This window comes from Colletes gigas, unplaced genomic scaffold (genome assembly GCF_013123115.1).
Source record: "Colletes gigas isolate AHSC1104 unplaced genomic scaffold, ASM1312311v1 Colletes_gigas_Sc00021, whole genome shotgun sequence".
Taxonomy (NCBI): Eukaryota; Metazoa; Arthropoda; class Insecta; order Hymenoptera; family Colletidae; genus Colletes; species Colletes gigas.
Window position 1 is genome coordinate 655884 of NW_025106650.1, and position 18381 is coordinate 674264.

At 44.6% G+C, this 18381-nt stretch overlaps 1 protein-coding gene across 3 annotated transcripts; it reads right to left on the reverse strand.

Moving 5' to 3' along the window:
• Positions 1-1418: 1418 nt before the first annotated feature.
• Positions 1419-17014, reverse strand: LOC122400976 (solute carrier family 22 member 4-like). 3 transcript variants are annotated; one of them, XM_043402789.1, is made up of 11 exons: positions 16728-17014; positions 8321-8406; positions 7332-7479; positions 6218-6431; positions 6038-6144; positions 5058-5212; positions 4631-4820; positions 4079-4211; positions 3702-4011; positions 3386-3570; positions 1419-3200 (listed from the first exon to the last, which is right to left on the reverse strand). In XM_043402789.1, the coding sequence occupies exons 1-11, from the start codon at positions 16751-16753 to the stop codon at positions 3024-3026; spliced, it is 1731 nt and encodes a 576-aa protein (XP_043258724.1). In that variant the 5' UTR covers positions 16754-17014; the 3' UTR covers positions 1419-3023. The 3 variants fall into 3 exon arrangements, with proteins under 3 accessions (XP_043258724.1, XP_043258725.1, XP_043258726.1); XM_043402790.1 differs by lacking the exon at positions 16728-17014 and adding an exon at positions 9909-10317; XM_043402791.1 differs by lacking the exon at positions 16728-17014 and adding an exon at positions 8519-8635.
• Between the last annotated feature and the right edge of the window lie 1367 nt (positions 17015-18381).

Here is an 18381-nt window from a genome sequence, read left to right on the forward strand (position 1 = left end):
AACCGTCGCGTTTTCTGTTCCTGCGAAGCACTTAGCCGGCGAATAAACTCATTTTTGAGCGTCGTGTACGGATCCGTGGCCGGAGGATTCATGATAATGTCTCTTACTTCCGCGGCGTGTCGCGCACTTAACGCGCCGAGAATGTACCCGAATTTCGTGGTCTCCGACGTTACATTGGATACCTCAAAACTTCTCTCTACCATCGAAAACCACATCTCCGGGTCTCCCGGACAAAACTCGGGTATTCGTACAGCGACGCGATCAACTGCCAACGGCACACTCCCGGATGTCCCGCGTTAACGGTAGGGTCAGTCATTTTACCAGTCTTGGTCACAAAAGATTAATTTCACCGCACACACACACCGCGCCTACTATTTGTCAGACCGTGTCCTTTCCTTATGTTCTTAACACTATACACTTATTTCTCTACACTAACTAATATTGTCCGTATACAAAAAATGTCCAAATTTTCTTAAAAAAACTTTACTTGCGCGGCGAGATCACGTCGGGGTCACCAATGTGGGATCGGGAAGATAATGACTCCGCTCTGTTCCGTTCCGCACAATTTTATTGTTGCTGTCGTACAACGACGTGACTCGTGGTGCGGGTTACGCTCGACTCTCTGGTACGATCATCGCCACCGTACCAAGAGGCCTTCAAAAACAAAAGACGGTCAGAGACGACGACAACGGCTTTTCGGCTCACGCGGCTCTGGTCGTCTCGTGTGCAACCATCGTCTCGTGTGCAACCATCGTCTCGTGTGCAACCATACATTGTAGCGGCTTCGAACGGCTAAGGCGTATGTGGTGCCTTGGCCGCCACAGTTTAATCAAGCGCAAGAACGAACGAGACGCGTACTGAGTGTACACCCATAAATAAATGATCGAGTCGCGGTAAAGTATAAAATGTTGAATTCGAGCTTAGGCTCGTCGTATCGAAAGGGTTAGATTCGAGACGCTACAGCTTGAAAGGGGAAGGTTTTCGAGCGACGATGACTGGGGACGTCAAGAAGGGCGCGCGAAACGAGAACGTCCGGTCCACTTTCGTGAATAAGAAAAAAGGTAGAAGGAGAAACGCGCATCCCCGAAGATTTGTGATCCGGACAACGATATTTATTACGAGCCAGCGAGTCATCTGTAAACATAAAATAACCAGCTGCATCGCGTAGAGCATGCGGCCCTATTGCACGCGCCCCGGCGCCGGGCTTCAATTTCCTTTGAGTCGAGCACGCCGGCCGAGAATTTGTCAAAATGAAATATCCAAATCCCCGTGTATATTAAAATTCACCCGCCCACCCCGTCCCGGACAAAGATGGCGGATGCGTTACACGGCATTAATCCTCTGATATTATGCGCCAGTCGCCGCGTCACTCTTCGGTTTCAAAGTGATTTCACAGTCCATTCTTTCCAAATGAGCTGACTAGAGAAAAGAAGCTTCGTAGGTTTCCCACAATTATTGAACCGAATAAACCATGGCTAACGTGGATCTGCTCGTCGATCCTTTCAAAGTAAACAGCGATTCTCTACTTCGATAACGTAAGTTATCTACCCCTGTGTCTGTTTATTGCTTACGGTAGGAAAACACCGGATTATCAGAGATTACGTGGAATTATTCGATCACTGGTCAACACAGATCGACGAATCCGGCGAGTAAATCAAGCAAACGTTTACAGATTAATGGCAGTACGATAAAGCAATTCTTTGCTTTCCCGCCGTAAACAAACACAGTAATGAAACATCTTTTATTCGGTTTAGCGAGTAATACGAGTCTACGGAGTTGTAAAGCACCTTTAATTTTCCACCTTGCATCGCGATGGAAACGGGTTCGATGTGATCTGTAAACGAAAATGTACGCAAAAGATCTGATATAGACGTTAAGGTGTTCGTCGATATTTAGTTAATACTCTGTGGCAATGAACAATAATACTTATTAAAAAATTCACGTAACGTGTTCGCGTTATTTTTACAATTTTTACAATATTCTTTTCCCGTGGAACACATTCGCCGGCTACGAAACAAAAGCCGAAATACGTTGAAATGTACATAGTTGCATATTCTGTATTTCCATAAATCCATTGTTTTTCCGTTTCGTTCCCTTCGACTAAATAGCTTCGAAAATGTAAGTGCAGAGCCCATAAGCTTCAGGGACTGGAGTACGAACGTGTCGATGTATTTTTTATTCTTCATCAACAACCAGGAAAGAAGAAGTAAATGCTTACAAATAATTATTAAATCGCGACACGAAATTCCACCAACGCTTCACGATGACAAAACATTCTTTTGACGTTGCATCGAATATAATTAAATCAGTTATTAGGTGCTCGTCTCGTCGACAAATACTCTTCTTCGTACATCGTATTTAACTATCTAAACCATTGCACGATAATCACTGCATTCTACATACTTTCGTACGCTACGTAACCATCGTACGAGACACGGTACATTAAGATTAAATCACTGTTATCGTTTCTATAACATTCTCTATCATGGCACGGTCCTACGCATAATTACGTCTACCAGAAGGAAACGGGGTTGATATGATTACGAACTAATACATTTGCTCGATGCAGCAATACTGTGTAAATACCTGAGTACAATGTGATTTTTCTCTTGACGTTAAGCATCGTGCAGAAACGTCTAGACGACGGACGACGCGAACGCGTCGACCACGGGCGAGCAGCTATGCGAAATAATTGAACGCGATAAAATAAAATTGGCTAAACGAACACGCCGTGGTGGCAAGCTAAAGGCGAATAACGAACGCGCGAGTCGATTTTATGGGAAATTGATCGCGAACGAACTATGTACATCGATTTTCAAACGCGACGCAACAGGACAGGAAAGTTCTCGCGCGTCGAGCTCCTTTTACTACTGAAGTTTCGCGCGTTTCAAGCTTTCCGAGGTCCGCCAATAGTCGCTTCCGGGAACTTTTAAAAAGCTTCTCGTTTCCTCCCTCTTTCTTTTCCCTCCCCCCTCTTTCCGTTGGATCGAACGCGACGCGGATCGTCGCGCGTCTCGGCGCGCTTAAGACGGCGAATCCTGCGTGTCTTGGCTCGGCTGCACCTTACCGACGTTCTCCGCCTCCCACACCGTGTCCGGAAGTTTCGTTCCCAACGTTTCCGGGAATATCAGAGACAGAAGTCCCGCGGACAGGCCCATGCATCCGAACAAAATCAGCGGCAGCTCGGGCAGGATTTGTGCCTACGAAAAACGGACGAACTCCCATTCAAACGCTTCCAATTTTTGTGTAGTTTGTTAATTAATTTTAAGGATTCGCTAATGAAGACGTTTCCTTGCTGGTTCGCGGGAGGATTAATATTTAAAATATCAACGGCTGTTCTTATTGACACTCGCTACAGTGTACACTGCCGCGGTAACAGACTCACCAGAAGTGGAGTTTGCGGTGACAATATTGACCCCATGCGACCGGTCATGCTACAAATTCCAAGGAGAGAGTGTCTCAAGTTCGTAGGGAACAGCTCCGCCGTGTAAATATAAACTGTGGAAAAGGACATCGTGATGCACCACTTGCCTCCCATGTACAGAATCAGAGGCAAGAAGGTCCACGAACCTGGAAAAGGAAAACCATCGATTCCCCGACGTACTAATTATTTTTAAATAAAACTAACCAGATATTTAAAAAAGTCTCTCTCTGGTTGTCTACGTGATTTCCACGTTTATAGCTTCGATCGAACGACTCACCTGTTGGCACGAATTGTATCGCGAGGCAGAATGCACCGCTCAATAAAAAGGTCGACGACAGGGTGATCTTACGACCCAAGTAATCGGTCATGAACCAAGTTAAAAAGTAGGCCGGAATCTCGACAACGGCGACTAGTATGAAATTAGCATATTTGTCGCCGGCGAAAGCCACGGAGTTCAACGACAGTCCGTAATAGACAAAGGTGTTGGTCAGCCAGCAAAACGAGCAGGCCAGCAATCGCGTGATCATCACCGAGCTGCCCAGAATCTGCATGGCTGGGCTCTTCTTCTCCCCCGTCAGCTGCTCTTTCTGCATAATAGCGACGTAAATTTTACTTCGATTTATTTCGACTTATTTTGGGGTTTAGAAATGATACCTTGTCGGCGTTGACCATGTTCAGTGCCTTGAACTTCCCGATCGCCTCCTCGGAGACTTGCAGCCCGTTCATACGCGCCATTTTGCGATAAATGTTCTCCACCTTTTCGTCTTCGCCGTTCGCCAACAGCCACCTTGAAGGATGGACCGTTTTTAACGAGCATTTGTACAGAAATCGAGCTCATGAAAAGGTTAGCGTTACACTTTCGGGACCTTTAACGCTATTTTCGAGATATACTTCTGGTTTTGTATATTTACAAATGGGTACTTGGCTCGCGAATACGCCTCGTACAAACACAGAAAATGAACGTAAGAAAGCGTCGATCGAAGCATTCTGATATTAAGCGATCCGAACACGGACGATTTCGATTGCAGTCGCGTTAATTAAAACGGTGAATCCAATCAACGGGGCACGGTGACGTCAAAGGGCCAGTTAATTGGCCGGATGTCGCGGTAACAACGACGACTTCGCCGGTCGTTAAAGGGATCGTTCCGAGATCGTTAACGAGGCCCCCCGGGCAACGCGAGCGAAATAGTCGCCGACGGAAATTACCTGACTGATTCCGGGATCAGGAAAGGCATCAAAATGGCGAGCAACGCCGGCCCGTACACCATCCGTAGAACTAGACGCCACGATCTCATCCACATCGCGATCAATCCCAACAACATCTCGCCGACCGCGAACATGCAGCAGATGATGGTGCTAGCCAGGACTCTGCCCTTCACTCCCGCCATCTCCATCCCTGAACGCAAAAATAATTATCTGATAAACTCCTTGCACCTCCTGTTTTAAGCATGGTTCGATTTCAGTTCTAAAAACAGTATTCGAATCGTACTGGACACGATTATAAAGGACAGAGTATACCGGTTACTCGTTTTTCGATATCGAAACGCTCTTCGAGACACGCGAGACACGGTTGTTATTTATATCAGCATCGTTCACGTCAAGCAACCCTTAGTTTTCCCGGTTGTTAACTCACCTAAAATGAACGCAGCGCTGTAGATGCCAGCTCCAACAGTCGCGTCGATAAATTCGAACGCGAGAAACATCCAATAATTCACGGAGAAGGAATGTATCAGGCCGCTGATTCCGCTTAGGAACGTGGTGAGCGTCAGAATCGTACGTCTTCCGTATCTGAAAACAACAGAACGAATAAACATACCGCGCCTGGGTGTATATTGGCACGCCGCGTTTTTATTGTTCCGGCACGAGATAGACGCCCGTTCCGATGCATTGTGCACCGCTATCGCGTCAAAACGTGGAATATTCGAAAGCTCAAAGTTGCTGTCGGAACCGCGTAATCGTCGTACGTCTCCTACCCGCGATCTCAAATATCACCTAACAGTTTCCAAGTTTTCCATTCGTCTTCCTGGAATTCGCGGAGTTTGCCCAAATGTTGAACTCGCGGATATTCCTCGGATTCGAAATGAAAATCACGGACCACCGTCCGGAAAGTCTATTTAGACTCACTCGGTCGACTACCGGAAACTCGAAACTCGAGTTTGTTACTCGTAAGGGTGGCGGATCCCAGGAGTTTGCGACAAAATGCATAATCCTCTCTGCTTTATGTACAGGACTTCGCAAAATTGCACGTCGCGAGCGACGCCACTGAGATCTATCAAAAAGTTTTGTCCGCAAAATTATTCTTCGTCGTATTTTACCGATCGTAAGGGCCAAGAGTCTCAAAGAACCAGTCTTTTACGACACCCTGTACTCTCGAGGGACGAAGAGAGAAAACGTTTTCTCAAATCGGCCGTTTCCGGTCGTAAAACTTAAAGAATTGCCCCGTCGATGCAACACTGTGTTTCACTGCGTTCCGCTGCGTTTCGCTGTTTCCCCCGCGTCGATCGAACATGATTAGCCATCGGATTCCGGACGAGGAATCCCATTTCCTGGACTCTGATCCGATCCGGCCAAGACTAATTAGGAGCCCGGTCCACTCTAGCGATTATTTCTCACCTGTCGGATACGTATCCGGCGAAGATCAGCCCAACGAATTGGCCGACATTATTTATCGTGCCCACCAAAGTGAGCTTCCATCGATTGACGTCACAGGTGAGGCTCCACTGTAACCGTGGAAAAGAAGAGAACTGTGAGCCACCGGGACGGCGAACTCCTACGCGAACGATTCGATCTTACCTCGTCTAGTATCGTGTTCTCCGTTGGATCGTACACCCAGGAGTCGCATCGACGAGTCGCGTTGCTGAACGAAACACTCGTGCACTCGCCGGAATGATTTCGAACTACGTAACGGGTGCACTTGGACATCTCCGAGATATCGGGAACCGAATCGACTGCCCACGGCGCGTCGAATCTCGCGTCCACGGCGTCCTCGCATTCTGGCACCAAACACCTGCACGAAAAAAAAACTCCTTACTGTGTTCCCTTTCCTTGTGCTCGAAGGACCACCCAAACTCGTGTTTGGGAAAATACTAATAACTGAAGCTCGTTGCTTCTGATTAAGAGCCCGTTGCTCTTCGTGTTACACAAGAGTATGAAACGTCTTGTGGAGGGTCTAGTCGAGGTTGTAAGGCTCGATCAAAAACGAATCTAACGCAAAAACTTAATGCTACCCTTAACCTAAGGGTGGGAGGATTGGTCAAGCAAATCCTCAAAGTCGTCACCTTGGCAGGGCGTTTCCTGGTTTTTGCAACATTCCTGTCCAGTGTCCAGGTACACCATGCAAGAGTGAACGAGAACGTTGCCTTTTTTATAAACATTTGGGGAAAGCCAAAGCCCCCAAGACCTCAAGTCAATCGCTATTGAGGCAAGGAAGAGCTCCAAGGATTCCAAATCCCGTGTGGAGTTTGGAGTTTCCTTAATGGCCGTAACGTAATTTGTCAAATAAAAATATCTCGAAGGCCTAATCCTCAAAAATGAAGTGCGATGTGAAGGTTCCTTAAGAATCCTTAACAAAATCGAATTATTTTCGACAATTTGATCTGCAAAAGTTGTATCAGACGATGCATCGCGAAAGTAATTCAGAATTGCGTAAGTACGCGTAAAACGGAGCAAACACTGTCGCAAGAAAGACGCTAATCATTCTGACAACAAGGTAATCGTTTCCTCGACGCATCAATTGCATAATTGTAACGTTTGATCGGCTGGAATCGCGATCAGTTTCAAGCTCGTGTTTCTTTCCTGTAAACATTATGTTCGGACAAACATCGTCGAACAAAGGAACGGATGTTCGCGGGAGATTACGAAAAGCGTCTGAATCGACGCGGATCTGTAAAAGAAATTAAAAACGTACCTGTATTTAACTCCGCCGGCGGTGAACACGTAAGCGAGCGTGAATCCTGCTGACAAAAACAGAGGCAGGCTGATTATCGCGAACATGATCGTTTGATAGTATCCGAAACGATCCACTTCCTGGTTCCCGTTCGAGTCTCTCTTTTCCCCTGGAAAAAAACAAGACAGATTTCCGACGATCGACGATAAGCAAATTCCCAGGGTGGGGTAATTCTGCTCGAAAACAACCAGGTCGAAAAAGGCAAAAAGGGGCGAAAAAAAAAAGAAAAACCGAACGATAACAACGAGAAATCGGGTCGATCGTAAAAGTCTTAATCCGGGCATCGGATAGTCTTATAAAAATCGGAACCGCTGACACACGATATTTCATCCGCGCGAAAAATAAGAGGGACTCGACTGGGATCTTCACGTGCGGGTAATCGCGATCCATAATTCTCTCTTAAATCACTCGTCGGTTTTACGAGCGACTATCCGCCAGGTAATTACACCGACGGCCAGCAACTTCCCGTAACCGTCATCGCTGAAACGGAGATGATTTCGCGAGCTCGCGCCGCGGCCCGTTTTGGCCGGTTCAGCGAAACGAACTTCGCCGGATCGAACTCAATTGGTTTTTAACCCGTTGGTCGCGCGAACGAGAGCCCCGCAAGAGAAACATAGGATCGGGGACAGATGTCATCCGCGCAACTAACGTCGGGTCACGGGTCACTTCCCCTGACATGAATCATCTCGACGCACGACTCCCGTTTAGCGCGATCTGAATTCTCTCGGAGCTTGAGGTGGTTCGATTAATCGCGTACGAGGCAACGTTTATTAAAAAAGCCTTAATTGCTTTATCCTTAACGAACCACCGTTAGGGAGCAACCGGAGGTCGCGGTTCCTTTGCAAAGGGAAAAGGAAGCGCAAGAGCTTTGTGGCTGGCGATTAACTCGAGTTAGGATTAATCAACGAAAATACTGTATCGCGTTCGAGCAAACCGTGTCGGTTCAATACCTCGGCCGGCATCCTTTGTTTTCGACGACGGTTCGTCCTTCTGCGAGCAGAAGAGCCTCATGCTGTCCTCCTTGTCGTCTCTGAGTCTGCAAACACACGGAGATCCGTCAATTACAGTGCCGTGACCCATCGACGCGGATCGTGATGGGCTCGGTGGTAACGTCACGGTTACGTAAAACGACGAGATTTAACTTTTACCAGCGATATCGGGGAAAAATCGGCCACTTTTGCGCGGTCCGTCATTCGGCTGCTGCGGTCGTGAAAACGATCGACCATCGACCGTGAGCCAGTCGATCGGGGGAACCTCGAACCGCTCGCGACCCGAGATGAATGGCTAATTGCCGAGGCGATTGGCACCGATGCCCGATAAAAACCGATCGCTTCCTACGCGCGAATGCACCTCGATCGCGGTCAGCTACACGCGACGAATTCCGATTTTCCACTGTCACCGCGCGGGATCGGACGGCGTCAAACGGGGACAAGGACGAGCGTCCAGCGGCGTCGTGACGCGGACGTTACGAAAATTAGTGCGTCGTGAAGCGCGGTACGATTGTTTTCAGAATGGTCACTAGTAACCACGTGATTCAACGAGCTTCGAATCGGCTCGAATTTCTACGCAGAATGACCAGTTCTGAGTTTCGAATTTCTCGAGTTCTATCGTTTCCATTAAAGAGGACATCGCGAGGACACTAATTATGCAGTTTACACATCGCCTTGATAATCCCAAGGCTCCGCGCGGTCCATTTAGCGTTTCAAGGCGGAGATGAATCGTCGCTGCCCTTCAATCCGCGGAGATAAATATGAAGAGAAACTATGCGCGCGGCTAGTGGGCTCGTCGTAAATCTCGACTTTATTATTATTTATCGCCGTTGCTAGCGCGGTTTCCGTTTTCGTCGGGAATGGATGGATGGATAAATGGCGGTCGTTAGCGTCAGTATGCGAAAGGTTTAAAGTCACGGCGGGCCGACAATTACCGCTAGGAACTACGCCAACTATCGCCTTATTAGCCGATCGCTAATTCGTCGGCTCCGACGATTCTTCCTGGACGATTACGGTGATCGCGTGCCCGGTGTCGTCGAGATATCAAAATAACAGATATATCGGGCACCGAGAACCGGATAAACCGACAGGAAGCGTAACAGGTTTCGTCCTTCGCGCGCAATTCACGATCCGCGGATTAACATACATTAACATCTAAACGATCCGCTCCGAGAGCAATCCTAATTTCTTAATAACGGTGTCGCGTTACCTGCGCCGCAAACGGTATCACCCGATCGTCTTCCTCCTTCCGTTCACCTTTGCCCGGGCAAGCTCGAGTAATGGGTTCGGTTAACGTCAAAGGAGGATCAAACGTCGTTTCAATTGTAACGTTACCAAGTGCGAATCGATTACGAGCGATCGTCTCGAGACGCGGTCTAGTCAACCGCTCCTAATCGTCTTTCTTAATTTATCGCGCGATCGACAATTTCGCTCTGTTGTGGTTCGTTCGAGTTAACAGTTGTCTTACGCGAACTTTCGGATCGATTCCAAGACAATCGCGCGGAATTAATCGCAAGTCAGCGTCGCCGGTGCGGGGTGAGTCGTTCACCTGAGACGGTGACCAAACGACGAGGCTTCGACGAAAAGGAGCGTACGTTTCCGGCGGTCGTTGGAACGAGGAGGAAGCGTTATCGAGATTTTCACGAGCCGTCCAAGTCGTGCTTCGAGGGAAACTGGACCTCGGTGGAATCTCGACCGCGCGAACAGGTGTCCAAGCCGCGTGCGCTCTTTCGCCGTTCCTCCTGCTCTTCCGCGGGACTCGTTAATTCCGAGAGGCGAGTTCACCGTTCACCAAAACAATCACCAAGTGGCCGATGTGTGCCGCGCAAATTATCACCGCCGCGTCGGCGACCAGTCGTCTCGTTGTTGCAGCAACTGTCTTTGAAGGTAAACGCATGCGGACGCTGTGGTGTCTCTGATGACCATAAGGGTGGTGGGGGAAACAAAATATTGGGAGAGGGAAGGGTCGGTCCTTCTTAAGTTCTGGTTCTTCTCGACGGAGAGGCACTCGCTCGACCATGCACCAGCCACGATCATGCATCAAAGTTTTTCAACGCTCGTTCGATTAATAAAATTTCGAGAACACTGTGTCAATTCACACAAAATAGTCTCAGAATCGTACGATATACCGATTTAAATCGAACACTTATGCGACGATCGAGAATGCTAAATGAATTATAATTGACACTGATTTCAATAAAGCCACGTTTCCGTTTCGAAACTGAACGGTACCAGCGGAACGCGAGTATAAAATGAAAACGGTCCACGTTTTTTTTTAGAAAACAACGCTCGGTAACTTTGGTCGAAAATATTAAAAATTCATGGCGGTTCCCATAATCCGTGTGCACGCGCGACGCGATTAACGTAATAAAATATTACCGAAGCGTGCTTCGTGGTTTCCCAGGCTGCTGAATTTTTCCTGGAATTTCATGATTAAAACATAAATGTTTACTCGACGAGTATTATTGACTACCAACCGCGTTAAAAATCATTTTATGGAGGCCTTCCCGGCATTCTAAACCGAAATAGAATCTTTTTCCAGAGCGTTTCCAGAAATATTGCGAAAGTATTCTCAGCAAAAAGGAACGTACGCGTTGTGATATGAATTAGGTATTCGATAGAAATGCTATAGGAGTCCTTGGAGACCTCGGTGTAACCTACATATCCTGTTCGGTATAATGTTTTCGTAGCAAACGTGAGTCACTCCGTCTTTGCGCTTCCTTTTATCATTCAATAACACGAACGCTAACCGAAGAAAACGGGTGATTCCGTGACCCGCAGATAAAGCGTCAACGTTCGCGGTATCTTTAATTACTCTGACGGCACATTAAAACCTGAAAAATACAAAACAAAGCGAATCAACGTCTTGTTGACAGACCGTTGCTCCGATAAAAATACTGCAGTACGTGGAATGTTCTAAAAATACAGTTACGCGTGCACTCGATCTCGTGAGCGAAATGACTCTCGTGTCGGGCTTTGTTTACAGTTGCAAAACGTACGTATTATACGAAATTTGTGAAAGTAAAATACCAAATATGCTTGAACTTCTGACAAATGCGCTACAAAGGAAACATCGCCATTTTGCCAAAGTAGAATGACGAGGAATGATCCTAATCGTTCTTAAGACTTTCGCAGAGTGAAATGACTTGAAAGTAGAACGGTCGAGCAGTCGATTGCATTGAGAGTGCGTTGTTTTATTATAATTAAACGTCGTATGGTAAAAATTAGTTATTGTATTCGTAACGAATAAAGAGCTCGTTAACGCGTGTGTGCCATTTCCTGCGAAACGCTATAGATAACGCCATACTGGCTAGATAAGACCGGGTCTTGACCGATCTAGCGAAAACAACCATCGAAAAATGAAATCAGACTGGTTTACACAGGCTGAAACCAGATGGAACAGCTTAGTTGTAACTAACACGTGCCCGTTTATTGTTACATCGCGCGTATACACATATTCGCACGATTGATATGTAAAAATCGTTATTGCGTGCTCGATACCTCGACGAAAGCAACAGCCCCGATATCTGTTTTCGTTCCCATTCGTCGATCGCGCTCGATCCTGCATCGTATTTTACTAAATCAACAACGAACGTTGCCAGTCGCGATAAATAATGCAACGACGGGGAGAAAAACTCGTTGTAAATTTAAAATACCTGCACCTTTTTTTTTCTTTTTTTTTTCTCTCTCGATCGAACGAACAGACGGCATTTACGCCTTCGTCGCGAGAAAACAATGCTCTCCTTGCGTCCCAATTAAACGGATAATATTTGCCGTGCCGATCGCCGTTATCGATGCTCCGATATAGACTATCGTGCGCCACTTTCCGAGAACAACAATAAGAAAAAAGGGAACGAGAACAGCTTAAGCTGATCTTCGTTTATCTCGAGATCCCGTAAAAGGTTTTCTGCCGATCTAATGAACAGGTAATCACGTTATGCAAATATCGTAATAGGAAAGCGATAACTAAGGGGCATTCCAAGGCGAGATTCGCTCGTACCAGAATGCCTTCGTATCTCATTAAACATTCGACGTATCGTTGATAAGAGATTCGCTCCCAACTGCCGGAGAGCATCGAGCATTTAGACCGCTCGTGACCATCGATAACCATTGGACGTTAGATCCGTTTAAACGAAAATATAAAAATTGCCAAATGTTTCGAGAATTACAGAGGGACGAACTCTCGGAGAGGCACTCCATGAGCCTATCGAACCAAACAACGTGACCCAAATAAAAAACAAAGAAACATGGTAGGAAAAAATAAAACGGACAGCAGAGAATGGTCGTTATGAGAAACGGCAGAGGATATTTGCGCGATGATAAACCATGTTTGTTTGAGATTTACGCGAAACTCGTCGACCGATCGAGCAATTCTCTCCGAGAATGGTTATCTATCAAAGAAAACGCAAAATCTCTTTCGAAACAAATACGCCTATCAACCGAGGCGTCACGTCGGTCGTCTTCAACGATTTGCGATCCTTAGTGTAAAATTTTACAACTCAAACGCAATACAAACGCCGCGTAATTATTTAATAGCCATTTTAGTTCGGATTCCAAAGCGCCGGTTCGATCGAATTGCGTTGGAAATTTTGAGCCGCTGAAATTAGTTACGCTTTCGTTTGCTAATTTTGTCGGTGCTCGTTTTAGCAAATCTACTCGTTTCGGTCAATGTTTTCTTCGCCCTCGATATTTGTACAATTGTCCCGAAAATTGCGTAAACACGAGCAGCTAATTAGTGCCGTCGATTACGCGTCATGCTTTTACAGTCGCGTCGGTATTTGACACTTATCATTTTTATAAAATAGCCGTAAAAGAATACAATAAAAATAAATAAAGTACGAAATGTTAACGAAAATAAATTTATACGGGTCTTAAGTAAATAATTTCATGTTAATGATTATGTTCATTTCAGTAACAATAGCATTGACAAATATTTTCCAATTAACGCCCATCGGAAAATAAGTCGACAATGTTTATAAAGTAAATTATAATTCTATAAAAAATAATAAAAAAAATATTGAATAAGCAGTTTGATGCTCTTTGGCTTTAATTACTTCCAGTAAACGATTTGACATACTGTGTATTAATTTTTTTAACTTTTTTAGTGCGGCCATCAATTTTGGTTTTGTATAGCGGCCCAATTTTGGTATTTTTCGATCGAGTTCGTCCCATAAGTGCTCAATCGGATTTAAATTGGCCAAGAAAGTAGCAATATATTGTTTACGTCGATAAATTTTTTAACGATCTTTGCATCCGCGTTTCACGTTGGAAATGATAACATTTTGTTCAAAAGTTTATCCTTCTTTTCTCCACAAATATTTCCTTCGTTTGTTTGATTGTAATTCAAACTTTGACTCATCACTCCAAATTATGAATTCCCAAAATGCAATCGGTTTATTAAAATGCTCTTTTGCAAAATTTAATCGTTTGCGAGCATTTGTTTCGGAAATGTGTGGCTTCTTCCTGGATATTCGATCATGCAACCCAGCTTCATATACATAAATGGGATTTTATTTGAATGGTTGACTATTGACAAATTTAAATCTTCTTTGAGCTGTTTGACAGTGATAAATGGTTCTTTTTTTTTTTGTTATTTTAACAATTTCTCGATCCTGACGGGAAGTTGTTTTTCTTTTTCCTCAGTAGTCTATCTTTTTATAAATTTTTCGCACCCCTTCCTTTGATATCCCAAAATCTGTGGCAGTCTGTTGCAAACTTTGGCTTTGTCTTCTTCTTTTACAAACTATTAACCTTTCAGACTCGTGTAATTCCTGTATTTTCGGCATGCTACAAGTAACCAATTCGTAACAATAACAATACATAACAAAAAAAACATCATATAAGAGACTAAATACATTATCAAGTTACTAAATGCGCGTTTCATAGCGAAATTTTATTAATAAAACAGAAACTTGTTTACGTCGACTTACTTTCTGACGGACCAAATTTAGGGAATATTTTTACAGATTGACTCACTGGTATACTGAGGCATTTCTTGTACATAATGTAAACAATGTCAGAATGTACGGAAAGACAAGTGTTTAAATTATGGAACAATATCGTCGATACCAGAAATATAACAGCGTCAACGCAAATACCGACGCGACTGTAGATCCAACTGAATCATCGTAGATCACGCTCGCGAGCGTTCGCCTTGCAAAGTATCGCGTAAAAAGAGAACAGCCGCTCCAGAAACGGGCCACATCAATTGCCACGATTACGAGAACACGTTTCTAAGCGGTCCCGTAAATAGGAGTTAAGTTTTACAAACATTTCGAAGGCCGGTTTAAGATAACATTGCCGACCGCCCAGAGCGAATTAGTTAACGAACCATAATGGCGGGCAAGGTGAATCCCCGGTCTGTGGCAGCCACCTTACCCCTGGAAACCAAGGTCCACGTCGATCCGTATTCGACGCCAATACCGGTGAAAACTCGCGAGGTTCGTGGAACGGTGCACGCGAATCATGCACGGGAATACCAAATTCGCAATAGCCTCGCAATCACCGTGACTAACTCACGCGCGTTTAAACAAAGACTTACTAAAAACTCGCGTACTTGTTTAAACAAAGACGCGCTAAATAACGGAGCAATATCCCCGAGCTTCTATCTTTGGCTAATCCAACGATACTTGGGACAACTTCTAGAAATCGCGATAATTCCTGCAAATAAGTTTTGCAAACAATTCGATTTCCTTTCGTCGCGCGCCACTTTTTTAAAATAACTTAATTCTGTGTTTCACGAGGGTTCATTTCATTTCTCGCCTAGTTTGCCAATCTCTTGTAATTGTTAATGCATCGTGGACCAGTCGAGTTGTCCCGTTTGAATCGACTGGTAATTGCAAATATCCGCTTTATTAGAGATTTGCGGTCGATCGTACCGTGTACGTATCGTACTGACATTTAGTAAAAGAGAGATTCGAGAAAGTGATGAAAAGGAATAACACGAGGCCACGACAAGCTCCGTTCGAAGTAGCTAATAGTCAAACAATTTACGACTATTATTAATTCTAATGCTGCATTTTTTATCAAGTGTCCTAGCGATGTCTTGAAAACGAAGCCACTGTTTGCAGATTAATAAGGAAGAATTAATCTGATTTTTCTTTGCAAAAGATTTTTCTATTCCATCTTTTTGAAACAACTCTACATGCAAACACACACACAGATAGAGGGTCTTCACATCTCAGTAACGGAATTATCCTACTTCAAACTTGTTAATACGTGGTAAACTTTACGTTCACTTTGGGCTATTAGACCTATTAACTATTCATTTTAGGCATTCGATCTTTAAAATCGTGGAATATTTGAACGAGACTATCTGTGATCAAACATTCGGAAGGTATAATACAGGTTCTGCTTTCCAAATTCACCCTTTAACAAATCGAGTTTTTCTACAAAGTTTCCTTAAGGGGTCATTCTACCTTGTAGGCACGAAAAATACATGTTTCTTTGTGATTTTTTTTTGCGGGCTATTAAAGAGCGATTAATTCCGTGTTTTGTAGATACATTTATTATATATTTAGCTATATTTACGAATTTTTGCAACGCATAATATCTATTGATTAGGCTGCTTTTGTTGATGAACGAACAACAGTTTTCACGAATGGCGCCTGACTGCGAACAAGTTATCCGAAATCCAAAAATCAACGGTATTCTTAATATACATGAGTGTGGTTATAGCATGAACTAAGAACTTTTCAAAAAAAACGAAAAATGGCAAAATGGCAGCTATTTTACGAAAAAATACTGAATATTTTCATATATTCGGTTGCTTTTTCGTTAATAAAAGAAAAAGTATTGCATATATCGCAATTATCCTAGTTCATGCTACAGGGAGACCAGTTCTAAAGATACTGTATAAATTTCATGTTGATATCTTGAATAGTTTAGTTTCGAGAAAAACAGCTTTAAACTTTCACGTTCAGTTGTTATACCTTCACTCGGTACATTTCAGCAGGCTATAACTTTGTTAGTTTTTCAAATTTCAATTTAATATTTGGTAGATATATTTTCGAAACTACATACTAAAAGAAAACGCAAAAAAAATTCGATTTTTCAAATCCCACAAAGTATAATAGAAAGGCCCCTTAAGCCATTGTGATAAAAATCGCATTTTCCAGTGCTGGAGTGAAATCAGGCAAAAGCGACGAAACGATATGGTGTTCACGCCTAAGTCGCCCGCGGGGTGAATTTTATCCGAGAAAGAGTTAATTCCCGTCCCCGAAAGGGGTAAAAATGAATAAAAAATAAAAGATCGACGCTACTCTGTATCATTCCCATATGTCGTTTCACGCCCGGCGAACGTGAGGCTCGCGAAACGTACGATAAACTATCAACGCCGGGGAAACACGTGTCCGTGTGAATTACTTACATTCTGGACCCCATTCTGGACCCCATGGCACGTCGCAGCGCGGCAACTCGTCGAATGGACACTGTCGGCGAACGGGAGACTCGGTTTTCCGTTAAAGGTAAAAGAAAAATAGAAGAAAAAAAAAAAGGAAAAAGCGTTCCCTTTTGCGCGCGACGCAATAGCCGCGGACGTTGTCGCCGGCGTTGACGACTTTACGCCCGTCGGGGGCACTCTCCTTTGTCCTATATTCACAGCTCGCGGAGCTTCAGACACTCGAAACTTTGTTGGGTGCTTAGTCACACGAACTGCAGAAGTTTGTACCCGGCGCTAAGTAGGAGGAGGACTGATGGGTGCAGCGGGCGTCGTGACGACGAAAGGCTGGGGGAGTAGACGAGGCCGTCGTGACCAGCGCGATGTCGATTTTCCGACAGTCTCTTATCTGGATCGGCGTAAAAATTCGGTCAGTAACCGGGTCGACGGGGTACAGGCGTCGACAGGCGTCGACAGACGTCGGACTGCCGATCGGGCATTCGTATCGCCGCTTCAGGACGTTTGATACGCGCTGACTCCATGACTCCTTCGAACCTACGCGATACACGTGTCTGCCAAAATGTCACCGGTCGCGACCGCGCGTCTCCCGATCCAACCGATAACCGAGCGAATTCGTTGCTTAATTATTCGTCAAAACGCGAAAACGCGCCATCGAGTTTAAACGCCGACGATCACCGAGATCTCACGATCTTCCTTGAACGTCGTGGGCATCCTCTGAAAAAATTATTCGCTCGAACGAGGCTGTAAAATAAATTAGTAAAGTTATGGTGCAGAGAATATTTTAAATTCATTTTAATGGTTATATAATAACCATTTCTGAGCACTTTGCTGTAAGTGCATTGTCTTGTTCGTTGTCTCCGTAATGTGTATTTTACCTATCTCTTGTTATCTCATTGTTTAAAAGGACGTTGTCGAATATTTTTAAAGGTGCAAAACATAGCGTTTCATTTTAGCGTGACATGATTATTACATGATTATTGCTAACATGAGTTAGCAGATAATGTCACAGACGAGGTGTACGAATAGACCTTCCATCTTATGGACTTTCGCGGCCCAATCTGACTGCCATACCGACCTGAAAATTCGGAGCTGATTTTAGCGGCCTCTACTCATGGATGGTGGTCAGTTGAGGAACTATTCACTGAATTGGTATTGATGGGCAGACAGCTGTAGTGTGTGCGTGAATACATGTCAGTTGAGTATGGGAGGGATTGAAAAAGACAGTGCTGTATTATCAGACGACAGGCCCGTGCTCAAAGGAAACTGCCCCTCCACTTACACACACTAATGCATAACCACCTTGTATATGAGTTCTGGCGCTTCGTATAGCTTCGGGGATTCGAGAAAAACGGCGAATGTGAGTCTATCCTTCTTGCTCTCACAGAGCTGAATTCGACCTTGCATCTGCCCAGGCATTTTTTACTTTCCGACCTATGTAGACACATATAAGCAAAATACCATAATGGAAAAAAAATTTCAAAAATTAAAAAATTTCAAAAATTTTTTTTATGGAAATACACGTTTTAAGACCCCCTGATCATATTTTAACTATTAAAAAACAGACATTTTTTTACTATGCGTATGGACGTGCGTTCATATACTCACGTACACGCAATTGGGCATA